The following is a 19,411-nucleotide window of genomic DNA, read 5'->3' as shown; positions in this document are numbered from 1 at the left end:
GTTGTTACTAATAGTTTCAAGTTCATTGCTGGTATATAGAAAAGTGATTTACTTTAGTAAATTCACTTTGGATCCCACAACTTTGCTGTAATTATTAGTTTCAGCAGTATTTTTGTTCTATAGGATTTTCTACATAGACAATCGTGTCATCTGTAAACAAAGTTAGATTTCTTCCTTCCCAGTCTGTGTGACTTCTATGTATTTTCTTTTCTTTGTTTATTGTATTTGCTAGGAGTTCCAGTACAGTTTTTACAAGGAGTGGTGAGAGGGCACATTCTTGCCTTTATACCTGATCTTAGTGGAAAAATTTCTAGGTTTTCATCATTACATATGATGTTAGCTCTGGGTTTTTGTGGATGTTCTTTATCAAGTTAAGAATGTTCCCCTTTTGTTGGGAGTTTTTAATCATGAGATGCTGGACTGTGAATGCCTTTCTTCATCTATTGATATGTTCATGTAGTTTTTCTTTAGATGTTGATGTAGTGGGATATGTGAATTGCTTTTCAGATAAATTATTTATTTGGCTGTGCTGGGTCTTAGTTGTGGTACACGTGGTCTTTGATCTTTGTTGCAGCATGAGGGATCTTCAGTTGCGGCGTAAGAACTCTTAGTTGCAATATGTGAACTCTTAGTTGTAGCATGTGGGATCTAGTTCCCTGACCAGGAATCAAACCTAGGCCCCCTGGATTGGGAGCATGGAGTCTTAGCCATTGGACCACCAGGGAAGTCTATTTTTCAGATGTTGAATCAGCCTCGCATACCTGGGATAAATCTCACCTGGAAGTAGTCTATAATTATTTTTGTCTGTTACTGAGTTTGATTTGTTAAATATTTTGTTGAGAATCCTTGCATTTATGTTTGTGAGAGACACTGGTCTGTAGTTTTCTTGTAATGTTGTTTCAGTATTAGGGTGATGATGGCCTCATAGAATGAGTTAGGAAATATCCTGTCTGATTGTGTCTTCTAGAAGAGATCATAGAAAACTGGTGCAATTTCATTTTTGAAGGTTTTTTAGAATTCTCCACCAATGAACCTTTTTGGAGTGCATTTTTTGTTGTTGCTGTTTTGTTTTTTGACTACACCACATGACTTACACAATCTTAGGTTCCCTGACCAGGGGTTGAACAGGCCCTGGCAATGAAAGTGTGGAGTTGTAACCACTGGACTGCCAGGGCATTCCCTGAATTTGTTTTTTAAATCATGTAAGAAATAAAAAGTGGCATTACAGTAATAATGCCAGAAATAATAACCAGAAATACAGTAATAATGACTTTCATATTTCCCTATGTAGTTATCTTTACTGGAGATCTTGATTTCTTTATATGGTTTTGTGATACCATCCACTATCTTTTTATTTCAACCTGGTGGGCTTGCTTTACCATTTCTTGTAGGGCAGGCATAGTGGCAACACACTCTTCAGCTTGTTTATCTAGAAATGTCTTAATTTGTCCCTCATTTTTGAAGGACAGCTTGCCAAGTGTAGACTTCTTGGTTGAGCTTTTACTTTTTCAGCACTTTGTTTCTTAAATTTTTAATTGAAGTATATATTTGCTGTATAATGTGTTACAGTGTATAAAATAGTAATTCACAAATTTTAAAGGTTATAATTTAAAAATATTTATAGTTGTACATATATTTATAGTTATAAAATATGACTGTATTCACTATGTTATATAATGTATCCCATAGCTTACTTTATACCTTGTGCCTCTTACTCTCTTATTTCTTATTTCTGTCTTATTTCTCCCCATTGACAACCACTAGTTTGTTGTCTACATCTGTGTCTGATTCTTTTTGGTTGTATACACTAGTTTTTTATATTTTTTAGATTCCATATATAAGTGATATCATACAGAATTTGTCTTTCTCTGGCTTATTTCGCTTAGTATAATGACCTCCAAGTCCATCCATGTTGCTACAAATGGCAAAATTTCATTCTTTGTATGTCTGAGTAGTATTTCATTATATGTATGAGTGTTAGCCACTCAGTCATGTCTGACTCTTTGAGACCCAGTGGACTGTAGCTGGTCAGGCTCCTCTGTCCATGTTATTCTCCAAGCAAGAATACTGGAGGAGTAGTCATTCCCATTTCCAGGTGATCTTCCTGACCCAAGCATGAACCTGGGTCTCCCACATTGCAGGCAGATTCTTTACTGTATGAGCCACCAGGGAAGCCCATTATACATATATACCATTTTTCTCTATCTGTTCATCTGTTGATTGACACTTAGGTTGCTTACATATCTTGGCAATTATAAATAATGCTGCTATGAACATTGGAGTGCATGTATCTTTTTGAATTGGTGGTTTTTTTTTTTTCTTGATACATACCCAGGAGTGGAAATTACTAGGGCAGAAGCACTGAATAGACATTTATCCAGAGAAGAAATGCAAATGGCAAGCATGCACATGAAAAGATCCTCAACCTCGCTAATCATCAGGGAAATGAAAAATCAAACCCACAATGAAGTATCACCTCACACCTGTCAGAATAGCTATCATCAAAATGAACACAAATAAATGTTGGCAAAGATGTGGAGAAAAAGGAGCCCTTGTATACTATTAGTGGGAATGTATATTGGTACTGCCACTATTCAAAACAGTATGGAGGATTCTCAGAAAACTAAAAAATAAAACTACTATTAAAAAAAATAGGGGGAGCAAAAACTGCTGCCACATTCTGCCTAGCAGTCTGTCTGCTGCACACACTGGGGTATCCCTCCAGGACCTCACTTCAGAGAGTGGAGGAGCCATTGATAAGTCTGTGGCTTGGAAGAGTGTCTTCACCTGACCAAGCCAGGTACCTTGATCACAGACTTTCAGCCTCCAGCACAAGATCAAGCCCTGATCCTTTAGAGTGGGAGCACTGACTCCAAGACCATGGACTACTAGAGAACTAACCCTAGGGAGTATCAAATAGTGAGAACTCACACAAAGGAAACCACTTGAATACGAGACCCAGCATCACCCAACAACCAGTAGCCCCCTGTGTAGGATGCCTCATCTAAACAACAAACAACAACAAAAAATATCACTCAGCCTTGCCCATCAGAGGAAAAACAAACAAAAACTCAGCACAAATCCCACCTATACGAAGCTTACACAAATCACTGGCCCAAACTTAGGAGGGCAGAAACCAAAAGGAAGAAAGAATTCAACCTTGAAGCCTGGGAAAAGGAGACCTCAAACACAATAAGTTAAAAAAAAATAATGAAAAGGCAGAGAAATACTACACAAATGAAGGAACAAACTAGAAACACAGAAGTCCAAATAAATGAAGAGGAAATAGGTGAACCACCTGAAAAAGAATTCAGAATAATGATAGTAAAGATGATCAAAAACCTTGAAAACAAAATGGAGAAAATGCAAGAATCAATTAACAAAGACCTAGAAGAATTAAAGAATAAATATACAGAGACAGACAGCACAATTACTGAAATTAAAAACACTTTAGAAAAACATTGATAACAGAATATCTGAAGCAGAAGAACAAATTAGTGAGCTGGAAGATGAAATGGTGGAAATAACTTCTGTACAGCCGAATAAAGTAAAAAAAAAAAGAACTGAGGATTGTATCAGAGACCTCTGGGACAATATCAAACACACCAACATTCAAATTATAGGGGTCCCAGAAGTAGAAGAGAAAAAGAAAGGGTATGGGAAAATTTTTGAAGACATTATCATTGAAAATTTCCCCAACAGGAAAAGGAAATAGTTCATCAAGTCCAAGAGGCGCAAAGAGTCCCATACAGATAAATCCAAGGAAAAACATGCCAAGACACATACTAATCAAGCTAACAAAGACTAAACACAAAGAAAGAATATTAAAAGCAGCAAGGGAGAAGCAGCAAGTAACATACAAGGGAAACCCCATAGGCTTAACAGCTGTCTTTCAGTAGAAACTCTGCAGGCCAGAAGGGAATGGCAGCATATATTTAAAGTACTGAAAGGAAAAAATCTACAACCAAGATTATTGTACCCTGCAAGGGTCTCATTCAAAACTGATGGAGAAATCAAAAGCTTTTCAGACAAGCAAAAATTAAGAGAATTCAGTACGACCAATCCAGTTTTACAACAAATGTTAAAGGGACTTATATAGCCAAGAAATACAAGAGAAGAAAAAAGATCTACAAAATCAACCCCAAACAATTAAGAAAATGGCAATAGGAACATATATATTAGTAGTTACTTTAAATGTAAATAGATTAAATGCTCCAACCAAAAGACACAGACTGGCTAAATGGATACAAAAACAAGACCTATATATATGCTATCTACAAGAAACCCGCTTTAGACCTAAAGACACATACAGACTGAAAGTGAGAGGATGGTAAAATATATTCCATGCCAATAGGAAGGAAAAGAAAGCTGGAGTCAGTTTAGTTCAGTAGCTCAGTCATGTCCGACTCTGCAACTCCATGAATTGCAGCACTCCAGGTCTCCCTATCCATCACCAACTCCCAGAGTTCACTCAGACTCACATCCATTGAGTCAGTGATGCCATCCAGCCATCTCATCCTCTGTCGTCCCCTTCTCCTCCTGCCCACAGTCCCTCCCAGCATCAGAGTCTTTTCCAATGAGTCAACTCTTCGCATGAGGTGGCCAAAGTACTGGAGTTTCAGCTTCAGCATCATTCCTTCCAAAGAACACCCAGGACTGATGTCCTTTAGAATGGACTGGTTGGATCTCCTTGCTAGAGTAGCAGTCCTCATATCCGACAAATAGACCTTAAAGTAAAGAATATTACAAGAGATAAGAAAGGACACTACATTATGAACTACATTGTGATCAAGGGATCAATCCAAGAGGAAGACATAACAATTGTAAATATTTATGCACCCAACACAGGAACACCTCAATAAATAAGACAAACACTAACAGATATAAAAAGAGAAATGGACAGTAACACAATAATAGTAGGAGACTTTAACACCCTACTCACACCAATGGACAGATCATCAAAACAGAAAATTTAAAAGGAAATACAAGTCTTAAGTGATACATTAGATGAGATGGATCTCATTGATATCTGCAGGACATTCCATCCAAATGCAGAAGAATACACCTTCTTCTCAAGTGCACATGGAACATTCTCCAGGACGGACCACATCTAGAATCACAAATCAAACCTCAATAAATTTAAGAAAATTGAAGTGGTATCAAGCATCTTCTCCGACCACAATGCTATGAGACTAGATATCAATTATAAGAGAAAAACTGTAAGAAGTACAAGCACCTGGAGAGATTAAGCAGCATGTTTGTAAATAATCAACAGGTTACTGAAGAAATCAAAAGGGAAATCAAAAAGTTTCTAGAAACAAATAACAATGAAAACACAACTCAAAACCTATGGGATGTACCAAAAGCAGTTCTAAGAGAGAAGTTTATAGCAATACAATCCCACCTCAAGAAACAAGAAAAACATTGAATAGACAACCTAACTTTACACCTAAAACAACTGGAAAAAGAAGAACAAAAAAACCCCCAAAATTAGTAGAAGGAAAGAAATCATAAAGATTCTAGCAGAAATAAATGAAAAAGAAACAATAGTAAAGATTAATAAAACTAAAAGCTCATTTTTTGAGAAGATAAATAAAAGTGACAAACCTTTAGCCAGATTCATGAAGAAAAAAAGAGAGAAGAATCAAATCAACAAAATAAGAAAAAGGAGAGGTTACAACAGACAATGCAGAAATACAAAGGATTATAAGAGACTATTATGAACAACTATATGGGAATAAAATGGATAATCTGGAAGAAATGGACAGATTCTTAGAAAAGTTCAATTCTCTGAGACTGAACCAGGAAGAAATAGAAATTATGAACAACCCAGTTACAAGCACTGAAATTGAAGCTGTGACCAAAAATCTCTCCTAAAACAAAAGCCCAGGACCAGATGGCTTCCTTCACAGGAGAATTCTGTAGAACATTTAGATAAGAGCTAATGCCTATCCTTCCAAAATCTTTGAAAAAATAGCAGAAGAAGGAACACTTCCAAACTCACTCTATGAGGCCATCATCACCATGATACCAAAAACAGACAAAGACAACCCAAAAAAGAAAGCTACAGGCCAGTATCACTGAAGAACATAGATGCAAAAATCCTCAACAGAATTTTAGCAAACAGAATTCAGCAACACATTGAAAAGCTCATACACCATGATCAAGTTGGGTTTATTCCAGGAATGCAAGGATTCTTCAATATATGCCAGTCGATCAAATTGATATGCCATATTAACAAATTGAGAGAGAAAAACCATATGATAATCTCAATAGATGGAGAAAAATCTTTGACAAAATTCAGCACCCATTTATGATTAAAACTCTTCAAAAAATGGGCATAGAAGGAACTTACCTCAACATAGTAAAGGCCAAATATGAGAAACCTACAGCAAACATTATTCTCAATGGTGAAAAACTGAAAGCAGTCCCCTTAAGAATAGGAACAAGACAAGGGTGTCCACTTTCATTACTGTTATTCAACATAGTTCTGGAAGTCTTGGCTACAGCAATCAGAGAAGAAAAAGAAGTAAAAGGAATCCAGATGGGAAAAGAAGAAATAACGTGCTCATGGTATGCAGATGACATGATACTGTACATAGAAAACCCTAAAGATAGTATCAGAAAGTTACTAGAGCTAATCAGTGAATTTAGCAAAGTGCAGGATACAAAATCAATACACACAAATCACTTTCATTTCTATATACTAACAATGAAAAATCAGAATGAGAAATTAAGGAATCAATCCTATTCACTATTGCAACAAAAAGAATTAAATATCTAGGAATAAACTTACCTAAGGAGACAAAAGAACTGTCCACAGAAAATTGTAAGACACTGATGGAAGAAATCAAAGATGACATAAACAGATGGGGAGATATTCCATGTTCCTGGGTAGGAAGAATCAATATTGTGAAACTGGCTATACTACCAGATGCAATCTACAGATTCAGTGTGATCCCTATCAAATCACCAATGGCATTTTTCACAGAACTAGATACAAAAAATTTCACAATTCATATGGAAACACAAAAGCCCCTGAATAGCCAAGGCAGTCTTGAGAAAGAAGAATGGAGCTGGAGGAATCAACCTTCCTGACTTCAGATTATACTAGAAAGCTACAGTCATCAAGACAGTATCCTACTAGCACACATACAGAAATGTAGGCCAATGGAACAAGATAGAAAGCCCAGAAATAAACCCATGCACCTATGGGCACCTTATTTTTGACAAAGAAGGCAAGAATATACAATGGAGAAAAGACAGCCTCTTCAATAAATGGTGCTGGGAAAACTGGACAGCTATTAAAGAATGAAATTAGAACACTTCCTAACACCATACACAAAGAAAAACTCAAAATGGATTAAAGACCTAAAGGTAAGACCAGAAACTATAAAACTCTTAGAGGAAAACATAGGCAGAACACATGATGACATAAATCAAAGCAAGATCCTTTATGACCCACCTCCTAGAGTAATGGAAATAAAAACAAAAGTAAGCAGGTGGGACCTGATTAAACTTAAAAGCTTTTGCACAGCAGAGGGAACTAAGCCTGGTGAAAAGACAGCCTTCAGAATGGGAGAAAATAATAGCGAATGAAACAATGACAAAGGATGAATTTCCAAAATATACATGCAGCTCATAGAACTCAGTGCCAGAAAAGCAAACAACCCAATCAAAGAGTGGGAAAAAGACCTAAATAGAAATTTCTCCTAAGAGGACATACCAATGGCTAACAAGCACATGAAGAGATGCTCAACATCGCTCATTATTAGAGAAATGCAAATCAAAACTACAATGGGATATCGCCTCACACTGGTCAGAATGGCCCTCATCAAAAAGTCTACAAACAATAAATGCTGGAGAGGGTGTGGAGAAAAGGGAACACTCTTGCACTGTTGGTAGGAATGTAAATTGATACAGCCACTATGGAAGACGGTATGGAGATTCCTTAAGAAACTAGGAATAAAACCACCACATGACCCAGCAATCCCACTCCTAGGCATCTATCCTGAGGAAACCAAAATTGAGAAAGGCACATGTATCCCACTGTTCATTGCAGCAGTATTTACAATAGCTAGAACATGGAAGCAACCTAGATGTCCATCGACAGATGAATGGATAAAGGAGTTGTAGTACATATACACGATGGAATATTACTCAGCCATAAAAAGGAAAGCATTTGAGTCAGTTCTGATGAGGTGGATGAACCTAGAACCTATTATACAAAGTGAAGTGAGTCAGAAAGAGAAAGGTAAATGTCATATTCTAACGCATATATACGGAATCTAGGAAAATGGTACTGAAGAACTTATTTACAGGGCAGCGGTGCAGAAACAGACACAGAGAGTAGACTTATGGACATGGGGAGAGGGGAGGAGAGTGTGAGATGTGTGGAGAGAGTAACATGGAAATTTACATTACCATATGTAAAACAGACAGCCAGTGGGAATTTTTTTGTTTCAGAAATATTATGGGGAAATATTATGTTTCAGGAAACTCAAACAGGGACCTGTATCAACCTAGAGGGGTGGGATGGGGAGGGAGATGGAAGGGAGGTTCAAGAGGGAGGGGACATAGGTACACCTATGGCTGATTCATGTTGAGGTTTGACAGAAAACAACACAATTCTGTAAAGTAATTATCCTTCAATAAAAAAATAAAAAAACAGAACTCTCAGCACTTTAGATATGTATCCCATTGTCTTCTGGCCTCCATGGTTTCTGCTGAGAAATCAATTTGTAATCTTATTGACGATTCTTTGTATGTGATTAATCACTTACTTTTGCTACTTGCAGGATTCTTTTTCTTTAAATAGTTTGACTATAATGTGTCTCAGTGTGGATATATGTGAGTTTATTCTACTTAGGCTTAGAGTTTCTTGGTTTTGTTTCTTCACATCTTGTGCCAAATTCGAGAAATTTTTTGGATATTATTTCTTCAAACAATGTCTCTACCCGTTTCTACTCTCTCCTTCTTATGGTCCTGATTTGCTGTATATATTGGTTTACTTCATGATATTCATAGTCCATTAGTCTCTAATCACTTCAGTTTTTCTTTTCTTTCTGTTCCTTTGATTGGATAATTTAAGTTTTGGTATTTTCAGGATTCCTCATCCTTCTTCCTGTCTTCTCAGTTCTGTTGAACCCCTGTAGCGATATTTTCGTTTCCGTTATTGTACTTTTTAGTAATAGAATTTGTTTGGTTCCTTTTTATAATTTGTTTCTCCATCGATATTCTCATTTTGCCCATACATTTTTTTCCTGTTTTCTGTTTGTTTGTTGTTTGTTTCTTCATGTTTTTCTTTACCTCTGTGAGCATATTTAAAACAGTTGCTTTAAAATCTTTGTTTAGCAAATTTATTGTCTGGGCTTCCTTAAGGATGATTGTTTATATTTATTTTGTTCATTTGAATGGTTCTACTTTCCTGTTTCTCTGTATGCTTTTTTTTTTTTATTGTTGTTGAAAACGGAACACTTGAATATTATAATGTGTTGAACTCTGGAATCACATTCTCCCCCTTTTCCAGAGTTTGTTGTTTTTTGATTGTTGAATGCTGTGGTAGTCCATTTGTCTAGTGACTTTTCCTAACTGTTTTTGCAGAGGCTGTATTCCTTGTTCTCTTCCATAGCTTGTATCCAACTACTGTTTTTGACTGAGGTGCCAAAATAGATAAGAAAACATCTCTCTTAGTCTTTGCAATTTGGCTCTGTATTGAGGCTTTCTTTCAACACTTGGCTAGACTTAAACAGAGCTTAGGGGTCAGCCCAAGGTTAAAGCTTAAGATCCTCTCAGGTCTTTTGTTTTGTAATGTTATGATTTCCTTTTCATTCATCTCAAGGTATTTTCTTTTTTAGCAAAATTGTATTCAACTATAGTTAGATGGCATCACCGACTCAATGGACATGAGTTTGGGTGAACCCCGGGAGTTGGTGATGGACAGGGAGGCCTGGCGTGCTGCGGTTCATGGGGTCGCAAAGAGTCGGACACGACTGAGCGACTGAACTGAACTGATAGTTGATTTACAGTTTTGTGTTAATTTCTGCTATACTGCATAGTCAGTTGCATTCTGATTTATCACAGGGTGTTGAATATTTTCCCCTGTGCTGTACAGTAGGACCTTGTTGTTTATCCACTCTCTGTATAATAGATTGCACCTGCTAATAACTGCACTCCTAATTTTACTTCCCCTGTGCACCCTCCCCCTTGGCCGCCATAAGTATGTTTGTCCTCTGTTTCTGTTTCGTACATATGTTCACTTGTGTCATATTCTGTATTCCACATATAAGTGATATATGGTATTTATCTTTCTGTTTCTGACTTACTTCACTTAATGTGAAAATCCCTTAGTCTATCCATGTTGCTGCAGATGGAATTAGTTCATTCTTTTTAATGGCTGAGTAATATTTCATTGTGTGTGTGTATACACCACACACAGCATTCTGTCACTGGACATTTAGGTTCTTTCTGTGTCTTGGCTGTTGTAAATAGTGCTGTTATGAACAATAGGGATGCATGCATCTTTTCAAAGTATAGTTTCTCTGGGTATATGCCTGGGAGTGAGATTGCTGTGTCATACTTCACCTCTATTTTTAGTTTTTTGAGGAACCTCCATACTGTTTTGCATTGAACTGCACTCATTTACATTCCCACCAACAGTGTAAGAAGATTCTCTTTTTTCTGCTCTCTCCCCAGTGTTTATTATTTCTAGGCTTTTTAATGTGGTCGTTCTGCCTGGTGTGAGGTGGTACATTGTAGTTTTGATTTACATTTATTTAATAATTAAGTGATGAGCATGTTTTCATGTGTCTGTTGGCCATCAGTGTGTCTTCTTTGGAGAAACGTCTGTTTAGGCCTTCTGACCATTTTTTGGTTGGTTATTTGCTTCTTTGTTATTGAATTGTAGAAGCTGTTTATATATTTTGGAAATTAAGCCTTTGCTGGTTGCATCATTTGCAAATACCTTCTCTCAGTTGGAAGTTTGTCTTTTTCATTTTGTTTATGGATTTCTTTGCTGTTTGAAAGCTTATATGCTTGGTTGATCTCATATGTTTATTTTTGCTTTTATTTCTGTTGCCATGAGAGACTGACTTACGAAAACATTGGTACAATTTATGACAGAATGTTTTGCCAATGTAATGTTCTTGGAGTTTTTTGGTGTCTTGTCTTACATTGAAGTTTTTTGGCCATTTTGAATTTCTTTTTGGGTATGCTCAGAGGGTGGTTTACATGTTGCTGCCCAACTTTCTTAACACCACTTGCTGAAAGACTGTTTTTTCCCATTGTATACTATTGCCTTCTTTGTCGAAGATTAATTGCCTTTAGCTCTGTGGGTTTATTTCTGGGCTCTCTGTTTTGTTTCACTGATCTATTCAAGGTACTTTCTAATTTCCCTTCTCAGATCTTTTCCAAGCATACATCTCGCCCTAGGCATATCTGCCTCTTTCTGAAGTTCCTTGTATATACAGTTGCTCTTGAATGTCCAAATTCTGCCCCGCCCCTGCCAAACCCCCACTCTGCCTGTTTTTTTCCTTCCTGGCCTTAGATGATCTCAACTGTAATCTCTTGCCCCAGATGACTGTCGGCAGTTCTTTTTTCTCACAGTGAGCATTGGCTGCTGCTTTTGTGGTCTGGGTGAGTTCTGAGTTAGGTACAGAGATGAAAGGCTTGCGTCATCTTTCAGGGCACCCTCACACAAGGTAGAACAGACTTACATGGTGGTTTGTGTCTGAGGTCGTCTTTCCTTCCTCTAGAACCAGGGAGAATGTGGGGCAGGTGTAATTCAAAATGCCACAAAGCTTTTCTGCAGTTTCTAAATTGCCTTTTTCCCATTTCAGCCTTTGCTTAGTTAACTTGCCTGTTTCAGAATTTTGACAAAGTTAGTTCTGACTGGTTCTACTTGTTTTTTGCTGCTTCTCTTTGAGGATAGGAGCTAGGTGCTGTCTGTCCCACCGTTTTGTGTTTAGAAATTGTGTTTACACACGCTGAATGTGCATTTTGTTCCTGTGGTAAGTTCTCATCTGTTCACATATTCTCGAGTTCCTCCTCCTCACTGTGTCTGTCCCTGGCGTGGGCTTCACATGATTTCCTGTGTCTGCACAAAGAGATTTCTTGTCCCGAGATCATGTCTGCAGGTTCTGGCACCCTCCAGTACAGGCACACTCTCACAGGCTCACTTTTGAAGAAACTGCTTGGCCTATTCTGGAAACTATCTTCAAATGCCTAGACTTCTCTCCCAGGGCCTTCCTGCGCCCTGACTGGGGTCTGAATACTTGGTTTCATTGTGGCTCTTCCCCTTCCCTCCTTCTGACTTTGTAATCACTGTGGTCCTTCCGCTCCCCTCCTCTGACTTTGTAATCACTGTGGTTCTTCCACTCCCCTCCTCTGACTTCGTAATTTCCTTTGTGGTATTTATGGCGTGTCATAAAGTGTCAGAGGCTCACAGAGGAGGCCTCTGTCATGGCTCTCATTTCTGTTTCTTTTTTATTGATGTAGTTGATTTACAATGTTGTGTTAACTTCTGCTGTACAAAAAAAGTGATTCAGTTATACGTATATTAATATATACATACTTTTTCATATGCATGATAAACCATGGGGTATTGAATATAGTTCCCCACGCTATATGGTAGGACCTTCTTGTTTATCCATTTTATGTATACTGGTTTGCATCTGCTAATCCCAAACGCGCACTCCTCTCCCCTTTCTCTCCTCCCCCTTGGCACCGGTTCTTATTTCTTCCTTGTAGAATTCGCCAGGGCTCACTGGACTCCTTGGGTGCCAGGTGCTTTGACAGGCCTGGACTATGATGAGGAAGCAAAGCTCTTGGACCTAGGGCCCACTCTTTGCAGCTCAGGGTCACAGGTTTTCCATTTCTGACTCTTTTCAATTCCCCAATGATTTTATCTTGTTTTGGTTGTCATTGCTCATATTTTTCTTCCTTTTGATTTTTATTCTGACCTCTTTTCCATCTTGTGGTTTCTTAATTTAGAGTTGTCTTCATCCCAGGACTCATCATTCGCATTCTTTATTAACATAGATTTGGATAGAGAGGGAAGAGGGGAGATTTAAAACATTTTTTTTTTTTTTTTTTACTGAGTTATAATTTACAGACCATAAAATGCACAGCTTTTACATGCTCATTTGGGTGGGTTTTGGCAAGTTGACAATTCATGTGTGCTAAACACTTCAGTCATGTCTTTGTGACCCTATGGACCATAGGCTCCATGGGATTCTGCAGGCAAGAAAACTAGAGTGGGTTGCCATGCCCTCCTCCAGGGATCTTCCCCACCCAGGGGGAGACTCCCAACCTGTAATCAGCATCCAAAATAAGATACAGAACATTTCTGTCATCTCAGAAAATGCATTTAGCAAGAGGGAAGCTTTGCCTATTGTTATTTTTTGAGTTGTCTTTTTATTGTTGATTTTTAAGGTTCTTTATATATTCTGATGTGAACCCTTTGTCAGATTTGTGTATTTCAAATATTTTTTTCCTGGTTTGTGACTTGTTTATTTATTTAATTAAGTCTTTTGACTCACATTATTTTTAAGAAGTGGTAAAATCCTTTTTATCAGTGTTTGACTTCTGATTAGAGCTTTTTGTGTCCTGTCCAGGAAATCTTTGCCTACTGCAAGGTTTCGAAGATAGTCCAAGTCACCTTCTCGGAGCTTTGTGGTCGTGGGTTATGTTAAGCTCTGTGATCCATTTTGGGTTGATTTTCGTGTGTAGAGTATGGAGTGAAACAATATTACCGTTTGTTAAGAAGACTTGCTTTCCACATTGTTTTGGTGTGTGGTCTGAAATCAGTCCTCTGGGTCTATTTCTTCTCCATCTGTCCTGTTTTGTTGCTGGTTTTGCCCACCTTTATGCCTCTGCCATCTTGTCTTGATTTCTGAAGCTTTATAGTTCTTGGTGGTTCTCAACTAGGGACAGTTTCAATGTACTGGGAACATGTGGCTATACTGGAAACAATTTTGATTGTCCCAGTGGGTGTGAGGGGTGGAACGGGGCTCCTGACATCTAGTGTGTCTAACCCAGAGGTGGTGACTAAACATTCTACATGCAGAAGTCAAACCCCCATAGCAAAGAATTATTCCGTCCGAAATGTTGGTAGTGCCAAGACGGAGAAATCCTGCTTTTGTGAGTCTTCAGGTCAGCTAGTAGAAGTCTTCTGATACTGCTATTTTAAAAAAATACCATTGACTAGTCTATCTCCTTTGTATTACCATACGAATTTTAGAATCTGCTTATCAGTTTCTACAAAGGCATTTCCTATGATTTTGATAGGAATTGCTTGAAAATGCAATTTTGTCCAGCTATGCTAGCCTAGCTATTAAGCTTTAAATCTGAAATAATAAAATAGTATAAGTAATTAAGATTCAATACGATTAGGAGCTTAGTCTCTCACTTTCCCTAGTCATATCTCAGGTGTTCAGTAGCCTCATGTGTCTGGTGGTTACTATGTCAACAAATAACAGAGCCAGAGAACATTTTCATCATCATAGAAAGTTCTCTTGGACAGCACTGGCATAGTTCAGTTTGGGAATTTATATATTCTTCTGATCCATGAGTACTTAAGTTTTTTATGGACATTCTTTATCAGATAGTAGAAGTTCCATTGCACTCATAGATTACTGCTAGTTTTTAATTATGAATATTGGATTTTCTCAGATGTTTATATCTGTTGTGATGACCATATTGTTTTTTTCCTTTAATAAGTTCACTGCTTTTCACACATTAGATCAGCTCTGGATTCTTGGGTTAAACTGCACCTGCCAGTGTTTTTATACTATCTCAGGACTTGCTGCATCTGTGTTCATGAGGGATTTTGCTCTGCATTTTCTTGTCCCAAAACAAGAAGTTTTGGTATCAGGATAATGCTGGCCTCATAGAATACTCTGCAGACTGTTCTGGGTGAGGAGATTTACTAGGAATTGAGCTCTTATTCTATTCTGTGCCATTTTACCGATACCATCTCCTTTAATCCTTAAAACTATGGTAGAGCTTCCCTGCTGGCTCAGTTGGTAAAGAATCTGCCTGCAATACGAGAGACCCCGGTTTGATCCCTGGAGAAGCAAATGGCAACCCACTACAGGGTTCTTGCCTGGAGAATTCCACGAACAGAGGAGCCTGGCGAGCTATAGTCCATGAGGTCTCAAGAGTTGGACACAACTTAGCGACTAACCCACCACCTCCATAGTAGGGGTAGTAACATCCCTCCTTTTCAGGTGGGGAATCTCAGGCTCAGAAAGTAATTTCCCCAAACACATGGCTGTGGTTGATGGAGGCAGAATCCAATTCCAACTACACAGACTCTAGAAGACCAGCCCTTGGATGAGGCCTCCCACTGCTGCTCCAGGGGTGAGGTGGGCTGTGCCTCAGGTGACAGCTGCCCTTCAGTTCACCAGACAAAGACTGGATGTCTGTGCTGGGGTGTGGTGCCAGCCTCCGGGGCTGAGCCAGTGCCAGGGGGCTTCTCCTGTCTCCCCTGTTTTTCCTGGAGTATGAAGCTCTCCTTTAGTTTCTCTGATGATGAAACTTTGGTACCCCTGTGGAAACCAGCTCTGAATGGTTGCCCAGTGTGGGTGGGGCTTGGAGTGGTCTCTCTCTTTCTAGGATGCTTGGACATTAATTCATCCGTGAAAGGGGCTCGTTTCGTCCGATTCTGTGACTCGTTCAACATTCCCCTCATCACTTTTGTGGATGTCCCCGGCTTCCTGCCTGGTGAGTCACTGATGGAGGTGGGCCAGGAGAGGTGGTTTTGCCCAGTGAGACGCCCGCTTTATTTGGAGGTCCTCTTGCACAGTTCCCTCAGGATCTGTGACGTTGCCATCCTCTGGGTGTCTGGAGGGTGGGGCTGGCTGGGGGTGGCCCTGTGGGGAAGGGGAAGCCCTCACAGCTGAGAGTGGAGGGTGGGCCCTGGGGAGACTCTGTGGGGATCCAGTAACTTGCTCGTGACACAGGCACCGCGCAGGAGTATGGGGGCATCATCCGCCATGGCGCCAAGCTGCTCTACGCGTTTGCAGAGGCCACTGTGCCCAAAGTGACGGTCATCACCAGGAAGGTGAGGAGCTCAGGCTGGAGCCTGCTCACCCCCAGCGGCGGGGCCTGGGGGTTGGGGTCTGGCCGAGAGGGTCAGCAGTGCTGGAAGGAGTCTACGCCTCACTCCCCTTAACAAGTTCTCAAGGATGGCTCGGTGTGGATGGTCCTGCAGACACGTCCAGCAGAGAAGTCCCTGCTCATCTGGGAGTGGGAAAAGGCCGGCAGACCATGACTGTGAACTGCAAAAGGCCTGTGGCTGCGCCCTGGTATTCCCGGGCCTCCCAGCCCTGGGCCTTCAGGAGCCCAGGAGGGCCAGTCTTGCTTTTCATCCTCATTTCACTTGGCTTCCTGGGGTCTTACAGGGACGTGATCTGGTTGACTCAGGCACTAATATTCAGCATTTGGGACTGTTGTAGGCCTACGGTGGTGCCTATGATGTCATGAGCTCCAAGCACCTCTGTGGTGACACCAACTATGCCTGGCCCACGGCGGAGATTGCGGTCATGGGAGCAAAGGTAAGACCCTCCAGCTTTCCCTTCTCCTGGCTCCAGGACTCCACTCTCCCCACACAGCTGGGAAGTGTTGGGAAAGGCGTGGGCCCCTGGGGTCGCCAGGCCTCCGGGGAGTTGGGGTCCGGACCTTGGCAATCCCCCTTCTGCACTCTCACTTCAGGCTCGGATCCAGGTAGTAGGCGCCTTGAGTGGATTCAGGGGTTCAGTAGAAGGGAAAGGGCTGAGTCAGCTGAACTAGTTGTTGGAGGATTGGATGTTTCCCCAACCCCATCCCCAGCTCCCAAGAGGGCCCGGAGCCACTCCTGCAGCCCCCGGAGGCCGAGCTGTAGTCCTGACCCTGCTGACTCTGGGCAGGGTGCCTTCTGTTGCTTAGTCTACTCACCACACCTTTCCTGCTTTGAAATAGCTGTCGGGGTTGAACCAGGTATCTCCCAGGCCCCAACCTCCCCAAGCTGACTTTTAGGGGTTCTGACAGGAAGGCTTCTCTCTCAGTCCTCATTTTTCTACATTTGCATTTTAGTTTCTCTGCCTCTGGCCATTGAGTTGTGTGCTCAGGGCTCAGGATAATGAAAAAGTGTAACAGCATTCCGCTTCCCTTGATACGGGGACCTTGACTCTTAACAGTAGAAACTGGGCCAAATATCTTGGCCTCGGAGAAGGACAAATGCACTTGGAGAGGTTAGGACAGAATCTAGGGAGGCAGGTGATGCCTTGGTCTGGGCCACCCGGTCATTGGAGCTGTGGCTGAGCATCCATTGCAGCCGTGGGGTTACGGTGGTCACTCCAGGCACCTGGTGTGGCCACTGCTCTCCAGCACACTTTGTTTACCAAGACGTTTGCAATCACTCCCAGTGATGTTGAGAGGAGGGGGGCCTACCCTGGTCTCCGGGGGCCTCCAGGACGATCACCAACTCCTCTCGTGACAGGGTGCTGTGGAGATCATCTTCAAAGGGCATGAGAACGTGGAGGCTGCTCAGGCAGAGTACATCGAGAAGTTTGCCAACCCTTTTCCTGCAGCCGTGAGAGGTGGGCCTGTGGTGGGGAGAGCAGCTTGGCTTAGTTGTTGGGTCGCTTGCTGCTTATTTTGCTCCAGAAGGCCTGCCTTTGCCCTTCCTGCTGAGTCTGGAGACTAGTGAGGGCTGGCTGGACCATGATCCATCATCACGTAAGGGCAGAGGGGCCTGTATGGGCCACTTTGTAACTGAGGTCAAGAAAACATTGCTGAAGTGGCTAAATCTCTCTTTGTGGTGTTCTAGTTACCCAGTACTGTGAAAAATCTACTCAAAACAAAGTGGTCTAAAATAACCTCCCTGCACCTTCCCCTCTGAGCTGGGTAGTGGTTCTGCTGGCATCGGTCATGGAAGTATGTCATCTAGCTGCCTGGCTGGGGCTGGATAGTCCGTGGTGGCCCCACTCACATGGCTGGTGCTGGCTGTCAGCTGGACTCTCCTTCAGGGGGTGGCTTATTCTTTGGCAGGTGAGTCCACGCTGCTCTGCAGGGTGTCCTGAGGGCAGCAAGAGGGTGAGAGGGGAGACAAGGTGCCTTGAGGCCTGGGTGTGGAAGTTGCAATGTTACTCTTGCTACATTCTACTGGCCAAGGCAATTTACAAGGCCAGGTGAAGAAGTACGGTCCACTTCCTGATGGGAAGAGTGGCAAAGTAAGGTGGCAAGACGGACTTATGCACAGGATGGGATGAATGATTGTAGTGAGTTTTAAAAAATAAAAGTGCACTTTCTTCATTTTATTCCCTACTAAATTCATCTTGACAGGATGGAGGAGGGGTCACATTTTCCTTTTCTTGCTGAATGTTTCTGGGCCAGTTTGGGACCTGCCAGAGGAACAGGGGGCTCCTGGGGTCATGGGGAGGTTTGCAGGACCAAGACCCTCTTGTGTCGGCCTGGGCCCTGTGCACACTGTTGGCCCCAGAAGGTGGCGCCCACACTGAGCACCATGTGAGGGCTTGGTGGGCAGCAGGTGATCCTCTTCCTTTCCTGTTCTTCCCCAGGGTTTGTGGACGACATCATCCAGCCTTCCTCCACACGTGCCCGAATCTGCTGTGACCTGGATGTCCTGGCCAGCAAGAAGGTACAGCGCCCTTGGAGGAAACATGCGAATATTCCATTGTAAATGAATCAGGCAAAGATAAACCAGGAGCTAATTACTGCCTGGCCATTTGTGTACGCCCCTGCCTTTGCAATCATGAAACCTGGGAATCTAAGTACAATTAATCACTTGAAATGGCTAAGTTTATTAAATCCTAGAAAGATTTCATTTGTGCCTTACTGTAAAACTATTTTATTAAAAATCTTAACTGATGTATTTTGAGCTTAAATTTCTTTTTCTTTGTGGTGTAAATCTGAAAAATGAAGAAAACTAGAAAGAAAACACTATAGTGTGATCACTTTGAGCTGACCCTTATCTGTGTATCGTTTTCCTTTCTTTCCCTAAGAATTAATTTTTTCTCTGAAGGTGAGATAATAAGCCTTTAGAGTGAACTACTTATCCGCTTAGGCTTCAGTTTTCTTATAAATGATATAATATTTAAATGATGTATACTATCCTTCTGTTTCCTTCAGGAAATGTGGAGGATTAAAGGTATTTATAATTGTGTTGTATACATGTGTGTGTCTATCAGAATAGATGCTTAGGAAGCATATGCTGTATAGTAATTGCTTACCATATATTAACTTCTTTCCAGAAATGTGTTCTCAGATTTTAAAAAACTTTTTTGGAAAATTTCAAACCTGTGGAAATATGGCAAGAGCTGTATACTCTTTACCTAGATTCTCCAGTTCTTAACACTTTCTACATTTGCTTCATCTCCTACATAAATGTATAATTACTATTTTTATTGAC

The 19,411-nt window shown here is 40.9% G+C and overlaps 1 protein-coding gene across 3 annotated transcripts in view; it reads left to right on the top strand.

Annotated features, from left to right (window-relative positions):
- PCCB (propionyl-CoA carboxylase subunit beta) overlaps positions 1-18,874 on the top strand; it is a 92,606-nt gene extending 73,732 nt beyond the window's left edge. For 2 of the 3 annotated variants that reach the window (XM_025291351.3, XM_044946856.1), the window contains exons 11-15: positions 15,616-15,723; positions 15,963-16,063; positions 16,458-16,556; positions 17,480-17,579; positions 18,561-18,874. In XM_025291351.3, the coding sequence (XP_025147136.1) occupies positions 15,616-15,723; positions 15,963-16,063; positions 16,458-16,556; positions 17,480-17,579; positions 18,561-18,682 (530 nt within the window). In that variant the 3' untranslated portion in view covers positions 18,683-18,874. The remainder of the gene's footprint in view (positions 1-15,615; positions 15,724-15,962; positions 16,064-16,457; positions 16,557-17,479; positions 17,580-18,560) is intronic. The other variant, XM_025291362.3, reaches the window with a different exon arrangement.
- Positions 18,875-19,411: the final 537 nt, after the last annotated feature.

The sequence above is a fragment of the Bubalus bubalis genome, chromosome 1 (genome assembly GCF_019923935.1).
Source record: "Bubalus bubalis isolate 160015118507 breed Murrah chromosome 1, NDDB_SH_1, whole genome shotgun sequence".
NCBI classification, from domain to species: domain Eukaryota; kingdom Metazoa; phylum Chordata; class Mammalia; order Artiodactyla; family Bovidae; genus Bubalus; species Bubalus bubalis.
Note: the sequence above shows the minus strand (reverse complement) of the source record. Positions and strands in the feature narration are given on the sequence as shown.